Source organism: Phyllobates terribilis, unplaced genomic scaffold, assembly GCF_046119375.1.
Source record: "Phyllobates terribilis strain yellow unplaced genomic scaffold, ASM4611937v1 Scaffold_4__5_contigs__length_816908805, whole genome shotgun sequence".
In the NCBI taxonomy this organism is placed as follows: domain Eukaryota; kingdom Metazoa; phylum Chordata; class Amphibia; order Anura; family Dendrobatidae; genus Phyllobates; species Phyllobates terribilis.
This window is the reverse complement of record NW_027362764.1, coordinates 742,441,448-742,468,551: the sequence shown is the minus strand read 5'-3', so window position 1 is coordinate 742,468,551 and position 27,104 is coordinate 742,441,448. Positions and strand designations below refer to the sequence as shown.

Genomic DNA, 27,104 nt, shown 5'->3' with positions numbered 1-27,104 from the left:
GAGCAGCACACACACACAGATCCGCGTGACAGGAGGAGCAGCACACACACACAGATCCGCGTGACAGGAGGAGCAGCACACACACACAGATCCGCGTGACAGGAGGAGCAGCACACACACACAGATCCGCGTGACAGGAGGAGCAGCACACACACAGATCCGCGTGACAGGAGGAGCAGCACACACACAGATCCGCGTGACAGGAGGAGTAGCACACACACAGGTCCGTGTGACAGGAGGAGCAGCACACACACAGGTCCGTGTGACAGGAGGAGCAGCACACACACAGGTCCGTGTGACAGGAGGAGCAGTACACACACAGGTCCGTGTGACAGGAGGAGCAGTACACACACACAGGTCCGTGTGACAGGAGGAGCAGTACACACACACACACAGGTCCGTGTGACAGGAGGAGCAGTACACATACACACACAGGTCCGTGTGACAGGAGGAGCAGTACACTCATACAGGTCCGTGTGACAGGAGGAGCAGTACACACACAGGTCCGTGTGACAGTAGGAGCAGTACACACACACACACACACAGGTCCGTGTGACAGGAGGAGCAGCACACACACACACAGGTCCGTGTGACAGGAGGAGCAGTACACACACACAGGTCCGTGTGACAGGAGGAGCAGCACACACACACAGGTCCGTGTGACAGGAGGAGCAGCACACACACACACACACAGGTCCGTGTGACAGGAGGAGCAGCACACACACAGGTCCGTGTGACAGGAGGAGCAGTACACATACACACACAGGTCCGTGTGACAGGAGGAGCAGTACACATACACACACAGGTCCGTGTGACAGGAGGAGCAGTACACATACACACACAGGTCCGTGTGACAGGAGGAGCAGTACACATACACACACAGGTCCGTGTGACAGGAGGAGCAGTACACATACACACACAGGTCCGTGTGACAGGAGGAGCAGTACACATACACACACAGGTCCGTGTGACAGGAGGAGCAGTACACATACACACACAGGTCCGTGTGACAGGAGGAGCAGTACACATACACACACAGGTCCGTGTGACAGGAGGAGCAGTACACATACACACACAGGTCCGTGTGACAGGAGGAGCAGTACACATACACACACAGGTCCGTGTGACAGGAGGAGCAGTACACATACACACACAGGTCCGTGTGACAGGAGGAGCAGTACACATACACACAGGTCCGTGTGACAGGCGGAGCAGTACACACACAGGTCCGTGTGACAGGAGGAGCAGTACGCACACACACAGGTCCGTGTGACAGGAGGAGCAGTACGCACACACACAGGTCCGTGTGACAGGAGGAGCAGTACGCACACACACACACAGGTCCGTGTGACAGGAGGAGCAGTACACACACACACAGGTCCGTGTGACAGGAGGAGCAGTACACACACACACAGGTCCGTGTGACAGGAGGAGCAGTACACACACACACAGGTCCGTGTGACAGGAGGAGCAGTACACACACACAGGTCCGTGTGACAGGAGGAGCAGTACACACACACACAGGTCCGTGTGACAGGAGGAGCAGTACACACACACACAGGTCCGTGTGACAGGAGGAGCAGTACACACACACATACAGGTCCGTGTGACAGGAGGAGCAGTACACACACACATACAGGTCCGTGTGACAGGAGGAGCAGTACACACACACACACACAGGTCCGTGTGACAGGAGGAGCAGTACACACACACACAGGTCCGTGTGACAGGAGGAGCAGTACACACACAGGTCCGTGTGACAGGAGGAGCAGTACACACACACAGGTCCGTGTGACAGGAGGAGCAGTACACTCATACAGGTCCGTGTGACAGGAGGAGCAGTACACACACAGGTCCGTGTGACAGTAGGAGCAGTACACACACACACACACACAGGTCCGTGTGACAGGAGGAGCAGCACACACACACACAGGTCCGTGTGACAGGAGGAGCAGTACACACACACAGGTCCGTGTGACAGGAGGAGCAGCACACACACACAGGTCCGTGTGACAGGAGGAGCAGCACACACACACACACACAGGTCCGTGTGACAGGAGGAGCAGCACACACACAGGTCCGTGTGACAGGAGGAGCAGTACACATACACACACAGGTCCGTGTGACAGGAGGAGCAGTACACATACACACACAGGTCCGTGTGACAGGAGGAGCAGTACACATACACACACAGGTCCGTGTGACAGGAGGAGCAGTACACATACACACACAGGTCCGTGTGACAGGAGGAGCAGTACACATACACACACAGGTCCGTGTGACAGGAGGAGCAGTACACATACACACACAGGTCCGTGTGACAGGAGGAGCAGTACACATACACACACAGGTCCGTGTGACAGGAGGAGCAGTACACATACACACACAGGTCCGTGTGACAGGAGGAGCAGTACACATACACACACAGGTCCGTGTGACAGGAGGAGCAGTACACATACACACACAGGTCCGTGTGACAGGAGGAGCAGTACACATACACACACAGGTCCGTGTGACAGGAGGAGCAGTACACATACACACAGGTCCGTGTGACAGGCGGAGCAGTACACACACAGGTCCGTGTGACAGGAGGAGCAGTACGCACACACACAGGTCCGTGTGACAGGAGGAGCAGTACGCACACACACAGGTCCGTGTGACAGGAGGAGCAGTACGCACACACACACACAGGTCCGTGTGACAGGAGGAGCAGTACACACACACACAGGTCCGTGTGACAGGAGGAGCAGTACACACACACACAGGTCCGTGTGACAGGAGGAGCAGTACACACACACACAGGTCCGTGTGACAGGAGGAGCAGTACACACACACAGGTCCGTGTGACAGGAGGAGCAGTACACACACACACAGGTCCGTGTGACAGGAGGAGCAGTACACACACACACAGGTCCGTGTGACAGGAGGAGCAGTACACACACACATACAGGTCCGTGTGACAGGAGGAGCAGTACACACACACATACAGGTCCGTGTGACAGGAGGAGCAGTACACACACACACACACAGGTCCGTGTGACAGGAGGAGCAGTACACACACACACAGGTCCGTGTGACAGGAGGAGCAGTACACACACAGGTCCGTGTGACAGGAGGAGCAGTACACACACACAGGTCCGTGTGACAGGAGGAGCAGTACACACACACACACACAGGTCCGTGTGACAGGAGGAGCAGCACACACACACAGGTCCGTGTGACAGGAGGAGCAGCACACACACACAGGTCCGTGTGACAGGAGGAGCAGCACACACACACAGGTCCGTGTGACAGGAGGAGCAGCACACACACACAGGTCCGTGTGACAGGAGGAGCAGCACACACACACAGGTCCGTGTGACAGGAGGAGCAGCACACACACACAGGTCCGTGTGACAGGAGGAGCAGCACACACACACAGGTCCGTGTGACAGGAGGAGCAGCACACACACACAGGTCCGTGTGACAGGAGGAGCAGCACACACACACAGGTCCGTGTGACAGGAGGAGCAGCACACACACAGGTCCGTGTGACAGGAGGAGCAGCACACACACACAGGTCCGTGTGACAGGAGGAGCAGCACACACACACAGGTCCGTGTGACAGGAGGAGCAGCACACACACACAGGTCCGTGTGACAGGAGGAGCAGCACACACACACACAGGTCCGTGTGACAGGAGGAGCAGCACACACTTACACAGGTCCGTGTGACAGGAGGAGCAGCACACACTTACACAGGTCCGTGTGACAGGAGGAGCAGCACACACACACTTACACAGGTCCGTGTGACAGGAGGAGCAGCACACACACACTTACACAGGTCCGTGTGACAGGAGGAGCAGCACACACACACTTACACAGGTCCGTGTGACAGGAGGAGCAGCACACACACACTTACACAGGTCCGTGTGACAGGAGGAGCAGCACACACACACTTACACAGGTCCGTGTGACAGGAGGAGCAGTACACACACACACACAGGTCCGTGTGACAGGAGGAGCAGTACACACACACACACAGGTCCGTGTGACAGGAGGAGCAGTACACACACACACACAGGTCCGTGTGACAGGAGGAGCAACACACACACAGGTCCGTGTGACAGGAGGAGCAACACACACACAGGTCCGTGTGACAGGAGGAGCAGCACACACACACACACACACACAGGTCCGTGTGACAGGAGGAGCAGCACACACACACACAGGTCCGTGTGACAGGAGGAGCAGCACACACACACACACACACAGGTCCGTGTGACAGGAGGAGCAGCACACACACACACACACAGGTCCGTGTGACAGGAGGAGCAGCACACACACACAGGTCCGTGTGACAGGAGGAGCAACACACACACACAGGTCCGTGTGACAGGAGGAGCAGCACACACACACACACACAGGTCCGTGTGACAGGAGGAGCAGCACACACACACACAGGTCCGTGTGACAGGAGGAGCAGCACACACACAGGTCCGTGTGACAGGAGGAGCAGCACACACACACACACAGGTCCGTGTGACAGGAGGAGCAGTATATACACACACACACGCAGGTCCGTGTGACAGGAGGAGCAGTATATACACACACACGCAGGTCCGTGTGACAGGAGGAGCAGCACACACACAGGTCCGTGTGACAGGAGGAGCAGCACACACACAGGTCCGTGTGACAGGAGGAGCAGCACACACACAGGTCCGTGTGACAGGAGGAGCAGCACACACACAGGTCCGTGTGACAGGAGGAGCAGCACACACACAGGTCCGTGTGACAGGAGGAGCAGCACACACACACACACACAGGTCCGTGTGACAGGAGGAGCAGTACACACACACACACACACACAGGTCCGTGTGACAGGAGGAGCAGTATATACACACACACACAGGTCCGTGTGACAGGAGGAGCAGCACACACACAGGTCCGTGTGACAGGAGGAGCAGCACACACACAGGTCCGTGTGACAGGAGGAGCAGCACACACACAGGTCCGCGTGACAGGAGGAGCAGCACACACACAGGTCCGCGTGACAGGAGGAGCAGCACACACACAGGTCCGCGTGACAGGAGGAGCAGCACACACACAGATCCGCGTGACAGGAGGAGCAGCACACACACACAGATCCGCGTGACAGGAGGAGCAGCACACACACACAGATCCGCGTGACAGGAGGAGCAGCACACACACACAGATCCGCGTGACAGGAGGAGCAGCACACACACACAGATCCGCGTGACAGGAGGAGCAGCACACACACACAGATCCGCGTGACAGGAGGAGCAGCACACACACACAGATCCGCGTGACAGGAGGAGCAGCACACACACACAGATCCGCGTGACAGGAGGAGCAGCACACACACACAGATCCGCGTGACAGGAGGAGCAGCACACACACACAGATCCGCGTGACAGGAGGAGCAGAACACACACAGATCCGCGTGACAGGAGGAGTAGCACACACACAGGTCCGTGTGACAGGAGGAGCAGCACACACACAGGTCCGTGTGACAGGAGGAGCAGCACACACACAGGTCCGTGTGACAGGAGGAGCAGCACACACACAGGTCCGTGTGACAGGAGGAGCAGTACACACACAGGTCCGTGTGACAGGAGGAGCAGTACACACACACACACACAGGTCCGTGTGACAGGAGGAGCAGTACACTCATACAGGTCCGTGTGACAGGAGGAGCAGTACACACACAGGTCCGTGTGACAGGAGGAGCAGTACACACACACACACACAGGTCCGTGTGACAGGAGGAGCAGCACACACACACACAGGTCCGTGTGACAGGAGGAGCAGTACACACATACAGGTCCGTGTGACAGGAGGAGCAGCACACACACACAGGTCCGTGTGACAGGAGGAGCAGCACACACACACACAGGTCCGTGTGACAGGAGGAGCAGTACACATACACACACAGGTCCGTGTGACAGGAGGAGCAGTACACATACACACACAGGTCCGTGTGACAGGAGGAGCAGTACACATACACACACAGGTCCGTGTGACAGGAGGAGCAGTACACATACACACACAGGTCCGTGTGACAGGAGGAGCAGTACACATACACACACAGGTCCGTGTGACAGGAGGAGCAGTACACATACACACACAGGTCCGTGTGACAGGAGGAGCAGTACACATACACACACAGGTCCGTGTGACAGGAGGAGCAGTACACATACACACACAGGTCCGTGTGACAGGAGGAGCAGTACACATACACACACAGGTCCGTGTGATAGGAGGAGCAGTACACATACACACAGGTCCGTGTGACAGGCGGAGCAGTACACACACAGGTCCGTGTGACAGGAGGAGCAGTACGCACACACACAGGTCCGTGTGACAGGAGGAGCAGTACGCACACACACAGGTCCGTGTGACAGGAGGAGCAGTACGCACACACACACACAGGTCCGTGTGACAGGAGGAGCAGTACACACACACACAGGTCCGTGTGACAGGAGGAGCAGTACACACACACACAGGTCCGTGTGACAGGAGGAGCAGTACACACACACACAGGTCCGTGTGACAGGAGGAGCAGTACACACACACACAGGTCCGTGTGACAGGAGGAGCAGTACACACACACACAGGTCCGTGTGACAGGAGGAGCAGTACACACACACACAGGTCCGTGTGACAGGAGGAGCAGTACACACACACACAGGTCCGTGTGACAGGAGGAGCAGTACACACACACACAGGTCCGTGTGACAGGAGGAGCAGTACACACACACACAGGTCCGTGTGACAGGAGGAGCAGTACACACACACACAGGTCCGTGTGACAGGAGGAGCAGTACACACACACACAGGTCCGTGTGACAGGAGGAGCAGTACACACACAGGTCCGTGTGACAGGAGGAGCAGTACACACACACACACAGGTCCGTGTGACAGGAGGAGCAGCACACACACACAGGTCCGTGTGACAGGAGGAGCAGCACACACACACAGGTCCGTGTGACAGGAGGAGCAGCACACACACACAGGTCCGTGTGACAGGAGGAGCAGCACACACACACAGGTCCGTGTGACAGGAGGAGCAGCACACACACACAGGTCCGTGTGACAGGAGGAGCAGCACACACTTACACAGGTCCGTGTGACAGGAGGAGCAGCACACACTTACACAGGTCCGTGTGACAGGAGGAGCAGCACACACTTACACAGGTCCGTGTGACAGGAGGAGCAGCACACACACACTTACACAGGTCCGTGTGACAGGAGGAGCAGCACACACACACTTACACAGGTCCGTGTGACAGGAGGAGCAGCACACACACACTTACACAGGTCCGTGTGACAGGAGGAGCAGCACACACACACTTACACAGGTCCGTGTGACAGGAGGAGCAGCACACACACACTTACACAGGTCCGTGTGACAGGAGGAGCAGCACACACACACTTACACAGGTCCGTGTGACAGGAGGAGCAGCACACACACACACAGGTCCGTGTGACAGGAGGAGCAGTACACACACACACACACACAGGTCCGTGTGACAGGAGGAGCAGTACACACACACACACAGGTCCGTGTGACAGGAGGAGCAGTACACACACACACACAGGTCCGTGTGACAGGAGGAGCAGTACACACACACAGGTCCGTGTGACAGGAGGAGCAGTACACACACACAGGTCCGTGTGACAGGAGGAGCAGCACACACACACAGGTCCGTGTGACAGGAGGAGCAGCACACACACACACAGGTCCGTGTGACAGGAGGAGCAGCACACACACACACAGGTCCGTGTGACAGGAGGAGCAGCACACACACACACAGGTCCGTGTGACAGGAGGAGCAGCACACACACACACAGGTCCGTGTGACAGGAGGAGCAGCACACACACACACAGGTCCGTGTGACAGGAGGAGCAGCACACACACACACACACACAGGTCCGTGTGACAGGAGGAGCAGCACACACACACACACAGGTCCGTGTGACAGGAGGAGCAGCACACACACACACACACAGGTCCGTGTGACAGGAGGAGCAGTATATACACACACACGCAGGTCCGTGTGACAGGAGGAGCAGCACACACACAGGTCCGTGTGACAGGAGGAGCAGCACACACACAGGTCCGTGTGACAGGAGGAGCAGCACACACACAGGTCCGTGTGACAGGAGGAGCAGCACACACACAGGTCCGTGTGACAGGAGGAGCAGCACACACACAGGTCCGTGTGACAGGAGGAGCAGCACACACACAGGTCCGTGTGACAGGAGGAGCAGTACACATACACACACAGGTCCGTGTGACAGGAGGAGCAGTACACACACACACAGGTCCGTGTGACAGGAGGAGCAGTACACACACACACACACAGGTCCGTGTGACAGGAGGAGCAGTACACATACACACACAGGTCCGTGTGACAGGAGGAGCAGTACACATACACACAGGTCCGTGTGACAGGAGGAGCAGTACACACACACACACAGGTCCGTGTGACAGGAGGAGCAGTACACACACACACAGGTCCGTGTGACAGGAGGAGCAGTACACACACACACAGGTCCGTGTGACAGGAGGAGCAGTACACACACACACAGGTCCGTGTGACAGGAGGAGCAGCACACACACACACACACAGGTCCGTGTGGCAGGAGGAGCAGAACACACACACAGGTCCGTGAGACAGGAGGAGCAGTACACACACACAGGTCCGTGAGACAGGAGGAGCAGTACACACACACACAGGTCCGTGCGACAGGAGGAGCAGTACACACACACACAGGTCCGTGTGACAGGAGGAGCAGTACACACACACACACACACACACACACAGGTCCGTGTGACAGGAGGAGCAGTATATACACACACAGGTCCGTGTGACAGGAGGAGCAGTATATACACACACAGGTCCGTGTGACAGGAGGAGCAGTATATACACACACAGGTACGTGTGACAGGAGGAGCAGTATATACACACACAGGTCCGTGTGACAGGAGGAGCAGCACACACACACACACACACAGGTCCGTGTGACAGGAGGAGCAGTACACACACACACACACACAGGTCCGTGTGACAGGAGGAGCAGCACACACACACACACACACACAGGTCCGTGTGACAGGAGGAGCAGTACACACACACACAGGTCCGTGTGACAGGAGGAGCAGTACACACACACACACAGGTCCGTGTGACAGGAGGAGCAGTACACACACACACAGGTCCGTGTGACAGGAGGAGCAGTACACACACACAGGTACAGATACTTATAGTTTGTACGGTCGAGGGCTCTCGAAGCCTTTGTCTGCCTTCTTCCTGTTCATGGCGCCCCCTGCTGGTATCCCGGGCCCTGTGGCCGCCCGGGGCCCCGGTGTCCGGAGCGGCGCCGCTGTCGCTATGGTTACTGAGTGCTCTCCGTCTGCAGCGGCAGCTGCTGGTCTCCCGTTCTGAACACTGAGCCACAACCGGCTGCACTTCCGCTTCCAGCCCCAGTCTCTTCTCGCGTTACTGTGACTGATCATGTGACCACCACCCGCCGCCATCATTACTGTGGGAGCTCCAGTAAATCGCCCACACTGGCTTCTTGTGGATCAGTAACGCGTGGATTCCGCTGCTGATTTCCATCACATCAATTATTCCAATCATGTTTTCCTTTCATCTTTTATATCCATTAATAGCAAAAAAAAAAAGTAAATTGGAAAAAAGTAAATCTGAATCTCTTTTACAATTATTTTTTTTCACACCGTAATACATTTTAACCCCTTCCAGCTGTGGCCAATTTTTTTTTTTTTTATGTTTCCCTCTTTCCCTTATAATGGCTTCTTCACAAAGCCAATCACTGTTTTGATAGATCGGACTTCTCCTTACGCGGTGATGCCTCATATATGTATTTTTAAGAAATAAAATTTGTGTTTTTTATTTTTATTTTATTTTTTTCATATTTTTAAAACTTTTTTTTCTTTTTTTTTTTTTTACTTTTCAACATTATTATTGTTGAATCTGTGATCGTCTGATCAAAACTCCAATCGCCTCATTTTCTCCTCCATTAAAAAATAAAATAAAAAAATGTTGATGTTGTTTCCCCAAAACCTCCGATCTATCAATAAAGTGATTGTGACGGATACGGAAGAAATTTTTTTTTTTTTTTTTTTTTTGGGGGGGGGGAGGTTTCGGCCGCACTCCTCAAAAGAAAAATACAATAAAAAAATATATAAAAAATATAAAACACAAGAGCAACAAAACGGGAGCAATCAAAATGTCAACTCAACAAAAAACTAAAAAACAAGCCCTGGCATAGATCCATACACGGAAAAATATGAAAGTTTTAGGACTTGTAGAAAAAGGCAAAATAAACTTTTTTTTTTTTTAATCACTAAAATAATAAAAATAAAAACTGAACAAGTTTGGTATCATCATAATGGTGCTGACCTGGAGAAGTCCTCATACTAGGTCAACAGACAAAATATAAAAAAAATAAGAATTACGGCTCATGGAAGAGGAGTGGGATGCCAGGAGGAAATTAACTTTATTGCTCCGAGTAGTGTTCTGGCTTCAGTGATCGGGGTTCCCCAGCACTGATTGACTGCAGCTCAGAATTAGGCCGGTTTCACACATCCGTTTATTTCTGGTACCGCAGATATCCGTTTCCCATGTGGCAACTGTGTGCCACATCAGGATCACACGGACCTGCACCTGGGAATCAGGGCTACACGTAGCGCTGTTCCCAAGAGCCGGGTGCTGAACGCTGCCCTCATTATGGTTCCCTGCCGTCGCTGCGATCAGCACCAGCAGGGACAATGATGAGGGTAATAGTAGTGTCTGCTCTGGCAATGTCCACCTGTGTAAAAATAAGATTAAAATAATAAAATCCATATACTCATCTGTCCGGAGATGTCCCCCGCTGTAATCCTCTGACCGCTGACACCAGGGAGAATGAGCCGCTCCGGAGCTGCGCTCAGTGAGTGATCCTAAGTCAGAGCAGGTTCAATAAATAAAAATGGTATTTAAATACTAGGTCAATGTTTTACTTAGGCCTCTTCTCTTCATGCCAATTGGCTATCGTAGTATTTAAATACCATGGCACCCTTCACCCTGACAGACCCCCGGAAGAAACGCACGTTGGGGTGAGGGGACGCGGACCTCAGCAAGGTTTGTCTGTTTATGGGATTCCTCTACTAATAGGTATTGAATCTTTGGCCTCATTTATATCTATAGAACCTGCTCTGACTTAGGATAAGAGTTGTGGCTATATATGATATATTCTAGTATTACATGGCATAAGATACAGGGTTAATCATACCAGTTATATTACTCCAATATACTATCTGCATTCTAAGGGATGAATTGAGATGGAGCTATAATGAATTCATAATGTAATGATTTATTCCACCTTATTGTATCACTGCCAGTACATGTCCTTTATATACCGTAGTTACATTGCGCCCACTTGTGGTGGATTGATATTATTTCATCAGTCACCTTAATTGGCCATTTTTGGTACTGAGCAGAGATATATTACCATGTTATTGATGTTAATCCAGGTTATATATATGGTTATAGAGTCTAGCGTCCCCTATTAGAGTTTCCTGCTTTTTAATGTATTTTTATCTATGTTATTAATAACATTTGATTGATTTTATTGAATGGATCCCTTCTACTTTTTCCTGATTATGGGAAATGCGGTTGGTGATTATACCACAAAAAGCACCAAACGTGTACGAGTGAGATGTGCAGATAGCCTCATAACACCCACTGGATGTAGCAATCCTAAAGCATAATATGGCCGCATGACTTAGGATAAGAGGCCAACGCTAAAGCTCCATTTGAGTTCTAGAAAAACAGCCCCAACTGCTGGGAGTGCAGCATTGAGGGATCAGTAACCATATTGTCCCCATGTGAGATGCTGCGATACTGATGTTTTGCTTGTCACCTGTACTGTTTGAATGGCTTGCCCTATTGGTCACGCACAAATTGTAAGAACAGTCCAAATAACAATGCTTGTGTGAGGAGCTGGCCACAGACTTTTTCCAGCACGGAGCACTGATACGTCGATCTTTTTGTTGTGTTTATTGGAGATTTGCTTGCTCGTCAGTTTGGGGTGCACGGATCTCTGTTCAGCCTCACGAGTCGGTGTTTCCATTCAGTGACCGTAAGCAGAGGACATGCGGGCTGGATCTCATGTATACCTCTGGTGAGCATTTCTCTCCTGCATCTGGTGGGGGTATGTGTGTCTTTGTTTCTCTCTGCAGGGGGCATCCCTAATACAAATATCCAAAATCAGTAATCTCTAAGGCTCACCAGAAGGTTCTGGCCAAACCAAGGGAGATGTTGTTGCAATCACGGGTCAATGTGGAGGACACACAGATTAGGTTTATTACCAGGTTTAACAATCAGTGGAATGATAGTTTTAATCAGTGGAATGGTAGTTTATTTCGTAAACATTGGAGTATATTGAAGACGGAAAACCGACTTATCTAATATACTACCAGAGAGACCACTGGTGATGGCTAGACGTGCCCCAAACCTATGGGACTAACTTGTCTGCAGCCACTATACACGTCCTACCTATTACACCTCCGGCGGAAGTAGATTTAAGGGCTCATATCCTTGTGGTGACTGTTCTGCTTGTCCGTACCTCTCGCCCGGAAAAATCTTCACGAATCCCACTGACAATCATCAGTACTTAGTGAGGGATTTCATCAATTGCAGGTCCACTAGTGTTGTATATGCACTGACATGCCCTTGTTTGAAAGTTTACGTGGGGCAGACGTCCCAGAAGCTTCGTAGGCGGGTGCAGCAACATGTATCCAACATAAATTTGGCTGATCAGGACTTGAAAAAGGGCAGAGCAATCTCCTCCGTAGCTCTGCATTTTCTTCAGTTTCACTCTGGCAGTCCCAAAAATTTGCGTGTGACGGGCCTACAAAAAATGAGGCCCAACTCAGATTACACTAGTGATCTATTGAGATCAGAATCTAGGTGGATTTTTATTCTTGATTCGGTGGCCCCTAGGGGCATTAATGAGGACTTTTCATTTACTAGTTACTTGGCGTAACATTTCACTTTTATAGTATTCCTCTCATTTGGTATTCTGTGTGGTCCAGTTGGTGGTCCCTTCTTCCCTGTGACTGGCTTGTGCATTTTCGTCTGATTCCCCCTAATAAATGTTCTACATATCTTTTTGAATTACTCTTACTTAGAATATCGGTATGACTAGTTGTGAGCACTTTCTTTAGGGACACGCAAATATATTCATATATTTTCTTATATGTTGCATCTGCTCTGTTTTGCCAGCATGTGGTGGCCTTTTGTATACCTGTGTGGTTTTGTTTGTGGTCTTGTCATGTAATGTCTGTTTTGTCTTATGTGGCCACATATCCATGCACATATGGTGGGATACAGTCTCCTTTTGGACTATATACTACTGCTCCTCTGACCTGGCCTTCTTTCCATCTTATCAGCGCTTTCATGCAGCTAGCACGTTACTTCTTTTTTACTGGTATCTCTGTAGCGGACGCGCTACTTCCGGTTTTTGCGTTCCACCACCTAATGGAACGCAAGCTTCCCTTCCATTGCGGTCGCGCGATGGGGACATCTTCTCCTGCGTCCTATGACCATATGATGGGGGCGTTTCTTTCCAACCGGATATGACGTACCGCCGACGTCCGGTTGCGTTCTACCGCGTGACTCACGTGGAACGCATCTGAAACAGGAAGCGGCCGTCTGCCATTCTATGGTGATGCAGAAATCAGGTGAGACCATGGATTCTCACCTGAAAAGGGTCACAACAAATTGGACCCAGCATTTAAAAACATATGTGCCCACCGACAACTTACCTCTGACGAAGCTGCGGTCTAGCAACGTAACGCGTAGGGTCTTCAATGCCGACAGGTGACTATCCCAAATCATTCCCTTAATACATCCATGCTCATGATCTGATCATCCAGGGAGACTTGGTTCATCATTTATACCTCTGCATGTCATGTCACTCATGATTTGGGTTACATGGTATGTTTGATAATAATGTTGTGCACTGTGGGATATGACAAATGATGTCAAACATACCTGCGGCTTAAAGGGGCTTTATTGCCTTGGGTTACCATATTTCATACCCCCCCTTTGTTATGTGTAGTGCAATGTCTTACCTACTTTTAAATGTTTTTATCTCATTTTCTGTTGTCAATGGTCATTTGTAAAATTGTAATAAAGATTTTGTTATATTTTTCTTACATTGGGTGTGCACAGTCTCTATATCCTGAGTCTTGTTCTTCTAAACTATTGTGGTTATACCACAAAAAGCACCAAACGTGTACGAGGGAGGTGTGCAGATAGCCTCGTGACACCTACTGGATGTAGCAATCCTAAAACACAATATGGCCGCATGACTTAGGATAAGAGGCCAACGCTAAAGCTCCATTTGAGTTCTACAAAAAACAGCCCCAACTGCTGGGAGTGCAGCATTGAGGGATCAGTAGCCATATTGTCCCCATGTGAGATGCTGCAATACTGATGTTTTGCTTGTCACCTGTACTGTTTGGATGGCTTGCCCTAATGGTCACGCACAAATTGTAGGAACAGTCCAAATAACAATGCTTGTGTGAGGAGCTGGCCACAGACTTTTTCCAGCACGGAGCACCGATACGTCGATCCTTTTGTTGTGTTTATTGGAGATTTGCTTGCTCGTCAGTTTGGGGTGCACGGATCTCTGTTCAGCCTCACGAGTCGGTGTTTCCATTCAGTGACCGTAAGCAGAGGAGAACGTGCGGGCTGGATCTCATGTATACCGAAGGCCTACATTAGCATTTCTGTCCTGCATCTGGTGGGGGTATGTGTGTCTTTGTTCCTCTCTGCAGGGGGCATCCCTAGTACACAACCCTGCAGACAGGCTGGAGCCTGGGCTTCTGGAACATACTTCTTTCTTTGAGCTAAAAGCAAATGCTTAAGGGGCAGGGTGTGAACACTTCTGCCCATCCAGGGGGACTGATCCCAGGAGAGGGAGAACAATAAGCCACATGCTTAGTGAGGCAGTTGGCGCAGTGACGTCGCTGAGGGGAAAGGATGTTTTGCAGAGGTCCAGGTGCCCAGGCATGTATGGATAGCCTATGGAGATTGGTAGCCGGCTGGAGCTGGTTACATGTGCTACAGTCATGGGATCTGTCGTCTGGATTTAAGGAATTATCCTAAGGACTGTTGGCGCTTGCTGGAGTGGGATACACATGATACGGTCATGATATCAAGCATCTGGCGGAACATAGACTGTGACTGCAGACTATACTGGCAGGAGATGCCAAAAGCTGTGGGCCAATCAAAAAGTGGGTATCACCAGGTACGGGGCCAGTGGAACTACCGATCCTGGGTTAGGATCTTGTGGACTAGGGAAATTGTATTGTGACCATCTACCTGGAATTGCTGTAAGGCCATGGATGTAAGGACTAAAAAATAGTTGTATTGTTACCCTGCCTAGGTGATTATTACAACCCACAACATCAGATCTTCACAGCTTGCCTGGCAGGTGCCATATTACTGCCGTGTGTGCTAGACTATTTTGCTTACTTGTTTAGACTTTTGATGACCACAAAGCAATCGGAAGCCAGGAAAACCTTTCAGGACACATGGCACCTCTCACCCCCTACTTAAAAACCAGAGCTGGTTGCAACACAGGTCGTGCGGCCAAAAATCACTGTGTAATCTGCAAGGTACTGCAACCACAAGAAGTCACAAAAATACAACCCTGGTAGTGACTTTTTATGACTTGTCGCAGTTCCTTGCAGGTCATACTGTGTTCACATCCATTTGCATTATGCTATGATGGAGCAGCGGCGTACAGCCATCTTGGACCGCGGGACCGGCCACATAACAATGTTACTCCATTTATTAAAAAGGTGATCACCAAAATCCTACCAGACAGAAAGAAGTGGCACTGGCCAGGGGGGGGGGGGGGTGAGATGACACGTGGGACTTTTAAAGAAAAATAAAACATTTTCTTCTTAGAAGAAATTAGGTTCAGTAGAAAAAACAGGAGAAAATAATTGTTTAAATTAAAAGGAAATTGTAGAATGGGACAAGATGCGGCCGACGCTCTAAGAAACGGGTCGCCTGGAATTGTACACCTTAACCCCGTTCTGAAGGGACGATCGCGCGTATTTGGTCAGCAGGGCTCCGATGGTTTGCTTCTCCTCGCACAGGTCCCTAAAACAAGAAAAAAAATAAAAATACTAGAAAGAGTGAAACATAAACCCAGAGTGAATGACGAGAAGAGATGGGAAACGTTAGAATATAAGCCATTTATGCAACAAACAATCTCTTTCCTGTTTTTTGTTCTATTTTCTCCCTTTGAATATTGCTGTTGCTGTCAGTGAATTGCTCTCCTCTGCTTATATGTTACCCCAGTACACAGGCTAAGATGGCGGCACAGTCCCCAGGATTCTGGTCGCCTTTACCGAATACTATAGAGCGTTTGTTTAGTGAATGAAGACTTCTTATTGTACATTTTCTGGAATATTTTACAATTAAAAAAAAGTTGATGGAGTATTCTCATCTTAAGAAGCTTATAACATATGGCTAGGATACGCCATCACTTTAAGGCAGACCTGGGCAAACTGCGGCCCACAGACCAATACAGCCCAAGTGGTGAAACAGTGGCCCACGGGCCGCACCATGCCCTTCCTGCCCACCATCTGCATCCTCAGGACACAGACAGCGGTGAATGCATTAGAGGAAAGGGGGCCGTCGGCTCCATCTTCCACCAAACAGCGTGAAAGCCGACACGATGGAGTCATTACGTCGCGCTGCTGAGACTCAGTATGGGACACATACACACACACGCTATGCGGGGGCCTCGATACCATACACAGGAGGCCATGCGGGGGGCCTCGATACCATACACAGGAGGCCATGCGGGGGGCCTCATACGCTATACAGGGTGGCCATGCGGGGGGCCTCATACGCTATACAGGGTGGCCATGCGGGGGGCCTCATACGCTATACAGGGTGGCCATGCGGGGGGCCTCATACGCTATACAGGGTGGCCATGCGGGGGGCCTCATACGCTATACAGGGTGGCCATGCGGGGGGCCTCATACGCTATACAGGGTGGCCATGCGGGGGGCCTCATACGCTATACAGGGTGGCCATGCGGGGGGCCTCATACGCTATACAGGGTGGCCATGCGGGGGGCCTCATACGCTATACAGGGTGGCCATGCGGGGGGCCTCATACGCTATACAGGGTGGCTATGCGGGGGGCCTCATACGCTATACAGGGTGGCTATGCGGGGGGCCTCATACGCTATACAGGGTGGCTATGCGGGGGGCCTCATACGCTATACAGGGTGGCTATGCGGGGGGCCTCATACGCTATACAGGGTGGCTATGCGGGGGGCCTCATACGCTATACAGGGTGGCCATGCGGGGGGCCTCATACGCTATACAGGGTGGCCATGCGGGGGGCCTCATACGCTATACAGGGTGGCCATGCGGGGGGCCTCATACGCTATACAGGGTGGCCATGCGGGGGGCCTCATACGCTATACAGGGTGGCCATGCGGGGGGCCTCATACGCTATACAGGGTGGCCATGCGGGGGGCCTCATACGCTATACAGGGTGGCTATGCGGGGGGCCTCATACGCTATACAGGGTGGCTATGCGGGGCCTCATACGCTATACAGGGTGGCTATGCGGGGGGCCTCATACGCTATACAGGGTGGCTATGCGGGGGGCCTCATACGCTATACAGGGTGGCCATGCGGGGGCCTCGATACCATACACAGGAGGCCATGCGGGGCCTCATACGCTATACAGGGTGGCCATGCGGGGGGCCTCATACGCTATACAGGGGGGCCATGCGGGGGGCCTCATACGCTATACAGGGTGGCCATGCGGGGGCCTCGATACCATACACAGGAGGCTATGCGGGGCCTCATACGCTATACAGGGTGGCCATGCGGGGGGCCTCATACGCTATACAGGGTGGCCATGCGGGGGGCCTCATACGCTATACAGGGTGGCTATGCGGGGGGCCTCATACGCTATACAGGGTGGCTATGCGGGGGGCCTCATACGCTATACAGGGTGGCTATGCGGGGGGCCTCATACGCTATACAGGGTGGCCTCATACGCTATACAGGGTGGCTATGCGGGGGGCCTCATACGCTATACAGGGTGGCTATGCGGGGGGCCTCATACGCTATACAGGGTGGCTATGCGGGGGGCCTCATACGCTATACAGGGTGGCTATGCGGGGGGCCTCATACGCTATACAGGGTGGCTATGCGGGGGGCCTCATACGCTATACAGGGTGGCTATGCGGGGGGCCTCATACGCTATACAGGGTGGCCTCATACGCTATACAGGGTGGCCTCATACGCTATACAGGGTGGCTATGCGGGGGGCCTCATACGCTATACAGGGTGGCTATGCGGGGGGCCTCATACGCTATACAGGGTGGCTATGCGGGGGGCCTCATACGCTATACAGGGTGGCTATGCGGGGGGCCTCATACGCTATACAGGGTGGTCATGCGGGGGCCTCGATACCATACACAGGAGGCCATGCGGGGCCTCATACGCTATACAGGGTGGCCATGCGGGGGGCCTCATACGCTATACAGGGGGGTTATGCGGGGGGCCTCATACGCTATACAGGGTGGCCATGCGGGGGCCTCGATACCATACACAGGAGGCTATGCGGGGCCTCATACGCTATACAGGGTGGCCATGCGGGGGGCCTCATACGCTATACAGGGGGGCTATGCGGGGGGCCTCATACGCTATACAGGGTGGCTATGCGGGGCCTCATACGCTATACAGGGTGGCTATGCGGGGGGCCTCATACGCTATACAGGGTGGCTATGCGGGGGGCCTCATACGCTATACAGGGTGGCCATGCGGGGGGCCTCATACGCTATACAGGGTGGCCATGCGGGGGGCCTCATACGCTATACAGGGTGGCCATGCGGGGGGCCTCATACGCTATACAGGGTGGCCATGCGGGGGGCCTCATACGCTATACAGGGTGGCCATGCGGGGGGCCTCATACGCTATACAGGGTGGCCATGCGGGGGGCCTCATACGCTATACAGGGTGGCCATGCGGGGGGCCTCATACGCTATACAGGGTGGCCATGCGGGGGGCCTCATACGCTATACAGGGTGGCTATGCGGGGGGCCTCATACGCTATACAGGGTGGCTATGCGGGGGGCCTCATACGCTATACAGGGTGGCTATGCGGGGGGCCTCATACGCTATACAGGGTGGCTATGCGGGGGGCCTCATACGCTATACAGGGTGGCTATGCGGGGGGCCTCATACGCTATACAGGGTGGCCTCATACGCTATACAGGGTGGCTATGCGGGGGGCCTCATACGCTATACAGGGTGGCTATGCGGGGGGCCTCATACGCTATACAGGGTGGCTATGCGGGGGGCCTCATACGCTATACAGGGTGGCCATGCGGGGGCCTCGATACCATACACAGGAGGCCATGCGGGGCCTCATACGCTATACAGGGGGGCTATGCGGGGGGCCTCATACGCTATACAGGGTGGCCATGCGGGGGCCTCGATACCATACACAGGAGGCTATGCGGGGCCTCATACGCTATACAGGGTGGCCATGCGGGGGGCCTCATACGCTATACAGGGGGGCTATGCGGGGGGCCTCATACGCTATACAGGGTGGCTATGCGGGGCCTCATACGCTATACAGGGTGGCTATGCGGGGGGCCTCATACGCTATACAGGGTGGCTATGCGGGGGGCCTCATACGCTATACAGGGTGGCCATGCGGGGGGCCTCATACGCTATACAGGGTGGCCATGCGGGGGGCCTCATACGCTATACAGGGTGGCCATGCGGGGGGCCTCATACGCTATACAGGGTGGCCATGCGGGGGGCCTCATACGCTATACAGGGTGGCCATGCGGGGGGCCTCATACGCTATACAGGGTGGCCATGCGGGGGGCCTCATACGCTATACAGGGTGGCCTCATACGCTATACAGGGTGGCTATGCGGGGGGCCTCATACGCTATACAGGGTGGCTATGCGGGGGGCCTCATACGCTATACAGGGTGGCTATGCGGGGGGCCTCATACGCTATACAGGGTGGCTATGCGGGGGGCCTCATACGCTATACAGGGTGGCCTCATACGCTATACAGGGTGGCTATGCGGGGGGCCTCATACGCTATACAGGGTGGCTATGCGGGGGGCCTCATACGCTATACAGGGTGGCTATGCGGGGGGCCTCATACGCTATACAGGGTGGCTATGCGGGGGGCCTCATACGCTATACAGGGTGGCTATGCGGGGGGCCTCATACGCTATACAGGGTGGCCATGCGGGGGCCTCGATACCATACACAGGAGGCCATGCGGGGCCTCATACGCTATACAGGGTGGCCATGCGGGGGGCCTCATACGCTATACAGGGGGGCTATGCGGGGGGCCTCATACGCTATACAGGGTGGCCATGCGGGGGCCTCGATACCATACACAGGAGGCTATGCGGGGCCTCATACGCTATACAGGGTGGCCATGCGGGGGGCCTCATACGCTATACAGGGGGGCTATGCGGGGGGCCTCATACGCTATACAGGGTGGCTATGCGGGGCCTCATACGCTATACAGGGTGGCTATGCGGGGGGCCTCATACGCTATACAGGGTGGCTATGCGGGGGGCCTCATACGCTATACAGGGTGGCCATGCGGGGGGCCTCATACGCTATACAGGGTGGCCATGCGGGGGGCCTCATACGCTATACAGGGTGGCCATGCGGGGGGCCTCATACGCTATACAGGGTGGCCATGCGGGGGGCCTCATACGCTATACAGGGTGGCCATGCGGGGGGCCTCATACGCTATACAGGGTGGCCTCATACGCTATACAGGGTGGCTATGCGGGGGGCCTCATACGCTATACAGGGTGGCTATGCGGGGGGCCTCATACGCTATACAGGGTGGCTATGCGGGGGGCCTCATACGCTATACAGGGTGGCTATGCGGGGGGCCTCATACGCTATACAGGGTGGCTATGCGGGGGGCCTCATACGCTATACAGGGTGGCCATGCGGGGGGCCTCATACGCTATACAGGGTGGCCATGCGGGGGGCCTCATACGCTATACAGGGTGGCCATGCGGGGGGCCTCATACGCTATACAGGGTGGCCATGCGGGGGGCCTCATACGCTATACAGGGTGGCCATGCGGGGGGCCTCATACGCTATACAGGGTGGCCATGCGGGGGGCCTCATACGCTATACAGGGTGGCCATGCGGGGGGCCTCATACGCTATACAGGGTGGCCATGCGGGGGGCCTCATACGCTATACAGGGTGGCCATGCGGGGGGCCTCATACGCTATACAGGGTGGCCATGCGGGGGGCCTCATACGCTATACAGGGTGGCCATGCGGGGGGCCTCATACGCTATACAGGGTGGCCATGCGGGGGGCCTCATACGCTATACAGGGTGGCCATGCGGGGGGCCTCATACGCTACACAGGGTGGCCATGCGGGGGGCCTCATACGCTACACAGGGTGGCCATGCGGGGGGCCTCATACGCTACACTGGGTGGCCATGCGGGGGGCCTCATACGCTATACAGGGTGGCCATGCGGGGGGCCTCATACGCTATACAGGGTGGCCATGCGGGGGGCCTCATACGCTATACAGGGTGGCCATGCGGGGGGCCTCATACGCTATACAGGGTGGCCATGCGGGGGGCCTCATACGCTATACAGGGTGGCCATGCGGGGGGCCTCATACGCTATACAGGGTGGCCATGCGGGGGGCCTCATACGCTATACAGGGTGGCCATGCGGGGGGCCTCATACGCTATACAGGGTGGCCATGCGGGGGGCCTCATACGCTATACAGGGTGGCTATGCGGGGGGCCTCATACGCTATACAGGGTGGCTATGCGGGGGGCCTCATACGCTATACAGGGTGGCTATGCGGGGGGCCTCATACGCTATACAGGGTGGCTATGCGGGGGGCCTCATACGCTATACAGGGTGGCTATGCGGGGGGCCTCATACGCTATACAGGGTGGCCATGCGGGGGGCCTCATACGCTATACAGGGTGGCTATGCGGGGGGCCTCATACGCTATACAGGGTGGCTATGCGGGGGGCCTCATACGCTATACAGGGTGGCTATGCGGGGGGCCTCATACGCTATACAGGGTGGCCATGCGGGGGCCTCGATACCATACACAGGAGGCCATGCGGGGCCTCATACGCTATACAGGGTGGCTATGCGGGGCCTCATACGCTATACAGGGTGGCTATGCGGGGGGCCTCATACGCTATACAGGGTGGCTATGCGGGGGGCCTCATACGCTATACAGGGTGGCCATGCGGGGGCCTCGATACCATACACAGGAGGCCATGCGGGGCCTCATACGCTATACAGGGTGGCCATGCGGGGGGCCTCATACGCTATACAGGGGGGCTATGCGGGGGGCCTCATACGCTATACAGGGTGGCCATGCGGGGGCCTCGATACCATACACAGGAGGCCATGCGGGGCCTCATACGCTATACAGGGTGGCCATGCGGGGGGCCTCATACGCTATACAGGGGGGCTATGCGGGGGGCCTCATACGCTATACAGGGGGGCTATGCGGGGCCTCATACGCTATACAGGGTGGCTATGCGGGGGGCCTCATACGCTATACAGGGTGGCTATGCGGGGGGCCTCATACGCTATACAGGGTGGCTATGCGGGGGGCCTCATACGCTATACAGGGTGGCTATGCGGGGGGCCTCATACGCTATACAGGGTGGCCATGCGGGGGGCCTCATACGCTATACAGGGTGGCCATGCGGGGGGCCTCATACGCTATACAGGGTGGCCATGCGGGGGGCCTCATACGCTATACAGGGTGGCCATGCGGGGGGCCTCATACGCTATACAGGGTGGCCATGCGGGGGGCCTCATACGCTATACAGGGTGGCCATGCGGGGGGCCTCATACGCTATACAGGGTGGCCATGCGGGGGGCCTCATACGCTATACAGGGTGGCCATGCGGGGGGCCTCATACGCTATACAGGGTGGCCATGCGGGGGGCCTCATACGCTATACAGGGTGGCCATGCGGGGGGCCTCATACGCTATACAGGGTGGCCATGCGGGGGGCCTCATACGCTATACAGGGTGGCCATGCGGGGGGCCTCATACGCTATACAGGGTGGCCATGCGGGGGGCCTCATACGCTATACAGGGTGGCTATGCGGGGGGCCTCATACGCTATACAGGGTGGCCTCATACGCTATACAGGGTGGCTATGCGGGGGGCCTCATACGCTATACAGGGTGGCTATGCGGGGGGCCTCATACGCTATACAGGGTGGCTATGCGGGGGGCCTCATACGCTATACAGGGTGGCTATGCGGGGGGCCTCATACGCTATACAGGGTGGCTATGCGGGGGGCCTCATACGCTATACAGGGTGGCTATGCGGGGGGCCTCATACGCTATACAGGGTGGCTATGCGGGGGGCCTCATACGCTATACAGGGTGGCTATGCGGGGGGCCTCATACGCTATACAGGGTGGCTATGCGGGGGGCCTCATACGCTATACAGGGTGGCTATGCGGGGGGCCTCATACGCTATACAGGGTGGCTATGCGGGGGGCCTCATACGCTATACAGGGTGGCTATGCGGGGGGCCTCATACGCTATACAGGGTGGCTATGCGGGGGGCCTCATACGCTATACAGGGTGGCTATGCGGGGGGCCTCATACGCTATACAGGGTGGCTATTCGGGGGGCCTCATACGCTATACAGGGTGGCTATGCGGGGGGCCTCATACGCTATACAGGGTGGCTATGCGGGGCCTCATACGCTATACAGGGTGGCTATGCGGGGGGCCTCATACGCTATACAGGGTGGCTATGCGGGGCCTCATACGCTATACAGGGTGGCTATGCGGGGGGCCTCATACGCTATACAGGGTGGCTATGCGGGGGGCCTCATACGCTATACAGGGTGGCTATGCGGGGGGCCTCATACGCTATACAGGGTGGCCATGCGGGGGGCCTCATACGCTATACAGGGTGGCCATGCGGGGCCTCATACGCTATACAGGGTGGCTATGCGGGGCCTCATACGCTATATATGGGGGGATATCAACATACTTAATTCTGCTCAATATTGAGTCATACAATCTATATTAATGTAATTAATTATAATTAACATGATAATATTAACCCCTTTAAAGCCCATGACGTATTAATACGCGTCTGTGCCCTGGGCTTTAAGAGCCTGACCCGTATTAATACGTCATGGCGATAGCGCCTGCACACAGGCTGTGCGGGCGCGATCGCCGCCGGGTGTCAGCTGATTGTCACAGCTGACACCCGGTACTATGTGCAGGGAGCGGTCCCGCACCGCTCCCGGCACATTAACCCCTGCAATGCTGCAATCGAAGTCGATCGCAGCATTGCGGTGGCGAAGGGGAGGTGATCGTGTACTCACCTCCTCTTCCGGCCTCCAGCGCTGTCTGCTGTGGCTTCCCGGATGTTGCCATGACGACCCGATATCGTCATGACAACATCCGCGTCACCAGACAGCAGGAAGATTTTTTGGTCATGCGCAAACTATCTTCTCACTGTGCAGCCCTGACAGCCTGTATAGCACAGGGATGGTGCTCCATCCCTATGCTATACAGGCGATCAGAATAAAAAAAGTGAAAGTCCCATAGCGGAACAAAGTATAAAAATAAAAAAAACTGTCAGGAAGTGAAAAAAAAATAAATAAATAATAATAATAATCCACCAAAAATAAAAATATAAATGTACCCATCAATAAATATTATTATGAAAAAAAAACAAAAAAAAACAATAAAAGTACACATATTTGGTATTGCCGCGTCCGGAACGACCTGACCTATAAAATTGTCCCACTAGTCAACCCCTTCAGTGAACACGGTAAAAAATAGAAAACGAAGCAAAAAAACAATGCTTTATCATCATACCGCCAAACAAAAAATGGAATAACACGCGATCAAAAAGACGAATATAAATAAAAATGGTACCGCTGAAAACGTCATCTTGTCCCGCAAAAAAACAAGCCGCCATACAGCTCCATCAGCCAAAAAATAAAAAATTTATAGCTCTCAGAATAAGGTGATGCAAAAAAATAATAAAAGCTATTTTATAGAAAAAATTGTGTAAAAGTGAAAAACATAGAAATACGATATAAATGTGGTACCGCTGTAAACGTACTGACCCGAAGAATAAAGTTGCCTTATCAATTTTACCACACGCGGAACAGAATAAAAAAAATTTAAAAAAACACAATTCCTGAATTGTTGGTTTTTGTTTATTCTACCTCCCAAAAATCGGAATAGAAAGCGATCAAAAAATGTCACGTGCCTGAAAATGGCACCAATAACAACGTCAACTCATCCCGCAAAAAAACAAGCCGTCACATGACTGTCTGCCAAAATCTGGAAAAATTATAGCTCTCAAAATATGGCGATGCAAAAACTAGATTTTACAAAAAAAAAAGGTGTCTTTTAGTGTGTGACAGCTGTCAGTCATGAAAACCCCATATGATTCTGGTATCGCTGTAATCGCACAGACCCGAAGAATAAAGTAATCTCATCACTTATACCGCACGAGGAACGGCGTAAAAAATAAACTCTAGGGTTAGGGTTGTGTTAGGGTTGGGATTTTTTTCAAAAGTAAAAAAAAAATAAAAAATAGACGACGATATGGCAACTAGTGTTGAACGCAAGTGCTCGCTACTTGAGTTTGCATCGGGTGCTCGTGTATGCACTGAGTATCGCGGGTGCTCGAGTTTCCGCCCCATATGCTTCGCGGCCAAAAAAACCTCGCGGGGATTGCCTGCCATGCACGAGCGATCCCCGCATGTTTTTTTTTGGGGTGTCTAATAACCATGAAACATGTGAGCGGGGACTCAAGCACCCGCGATACTTGGTGCATACCCGAGTACCCGATGCAAACTCAAGTAGCGAGCACTTGCGCTCAAGACTAATGACAACTTATTCAATATGATGACCTAATGTTATCAAATTCTGTGTCGTACCTCTGGGTTCAAAATGTTCACTATACCCCTTGATAAAATCCTTGAGGGGAGTAGTTTCCAAAATGGGGTCACTTGTGGGGGGTTTCCACTATTTAGGCGCATCAGGGGCTCTCCAAAAGCAACATGGCGTCCGCTCTCAATTCTAGACGATTTTGCGTTCAAAAAGTCACACAGTGCTCCTTCCCTTCTGAACTCTGCCGTGCGCTCAAACACTGTATTTTCCCCACATATGGGGTATCGGCGTACTCAGGAGAAATTGCACAAACGTTTTTGGGGTCCATTTTCTCCTCTTACCCTTGTGAAAATAAAAAAATTGGGGCTAAAACATCATTTTTGTGGAAAAAGTTAGATTTTTTTATTTTTACGGCTCCATGTTATAAAATTCTGTAAAGGACTTGGGGGTTCAAGGTGCTTACCACACATCTAGATAAGTTCCCTGAGGGGTCTAGTTTCCAAAATGGTGTCACTTCTGGGGGGTTTCCATTGTTTAGGCATGTCAGGGGCTCCCCAAATGCAACATGGCGTCCGCTAATTATTCAAGCAAATTTTACATTCAAAAAGTCAAATGGCGCTCCTTCCCTTCCGAACCCTGCCGTGTGCCCAAACAGTGTTTTTTCCCCACATATGGGGTATCTGCGTGCCCAGGGGAAATTGCACAACAAATTTTGGGGTCCATTTTTTTCTGTTACCCCTGCGAAAATAAAAAAAATTGGGTCTAAAGTAACATTTTTGTGAAAAAAGTTAAATGTTCATTGTTTTCTTCCACATTCCAAAAATTCCTGTGAACCACCTGAAGGGTTAATATAGTTCTTCAATGTGGTTTTGAGCACCTTGAGGGGTGCAGTTTTTAGAATGGTGTCACTTTTGGGTATTTTCTGTCATAAAGACCTCTCAAAGTCACTTCAAATGTGATGTGGTCCCTAAAAAAATGGTTTTGTAAATTTTGTTGGAAAAATGAGAAATCGCTGGTCAACTTTTAACCCTTATAGCTCCCCAATAAAAAAAAAAATTTGGTTCCAAAATTGTGCTGATGTAAAGTAGACATGTGGTAAAT

General features: G+C 53.2%; 2 protein-coding genes across 5 annotated transcripts in view; both read right to left on the bottom strand.

Moving 5' to 3' along the window:
* Positions 1-9,559, bottom strand: part of TAF2 (TATA-box binding protein associated factor 2) — a 249,454-nt gene extending 239,895 nt beyond the window's left edge. For all 4 annotated transcript variants that reach the window (XM_073679808.1, XM_073679810.1, XM_073679809.1 and 1 more), the window contains exon 1: positions 9,273-9,559. In XM_073679808.1, the coding sequence (XP_073535909.1) occupies positions 9,273-9,547 (275 nt within the window). In that variant the 5' untranslated portion in view covers positions 9,548-9,559. The remainder of the gene's footprint in view (positions 1-9,272) is intronic.
* Positions 9,560-15,924: 6,365 nt separating this feature from the next.
* Positions 15,925-27,104, bottom strand: part of DSCC1 (DNA replication and sister chromatid cohesion 1) — a 35,665-nt gene continuing 24,485 nt past the window's right edge. Inside the window, exon 10 of the mRNA XM_073676793.1 lies at positions 15,925-16,190. Within this exon, the coding sequence (XP_073532894.1) occupies positions 16,082-16,190 (109 nt within the window). The 3' untranslated portion in view covers positions 15,925-16,081. The remainder of the gene's footprint in view (positions 16,191-27,104) is intronic.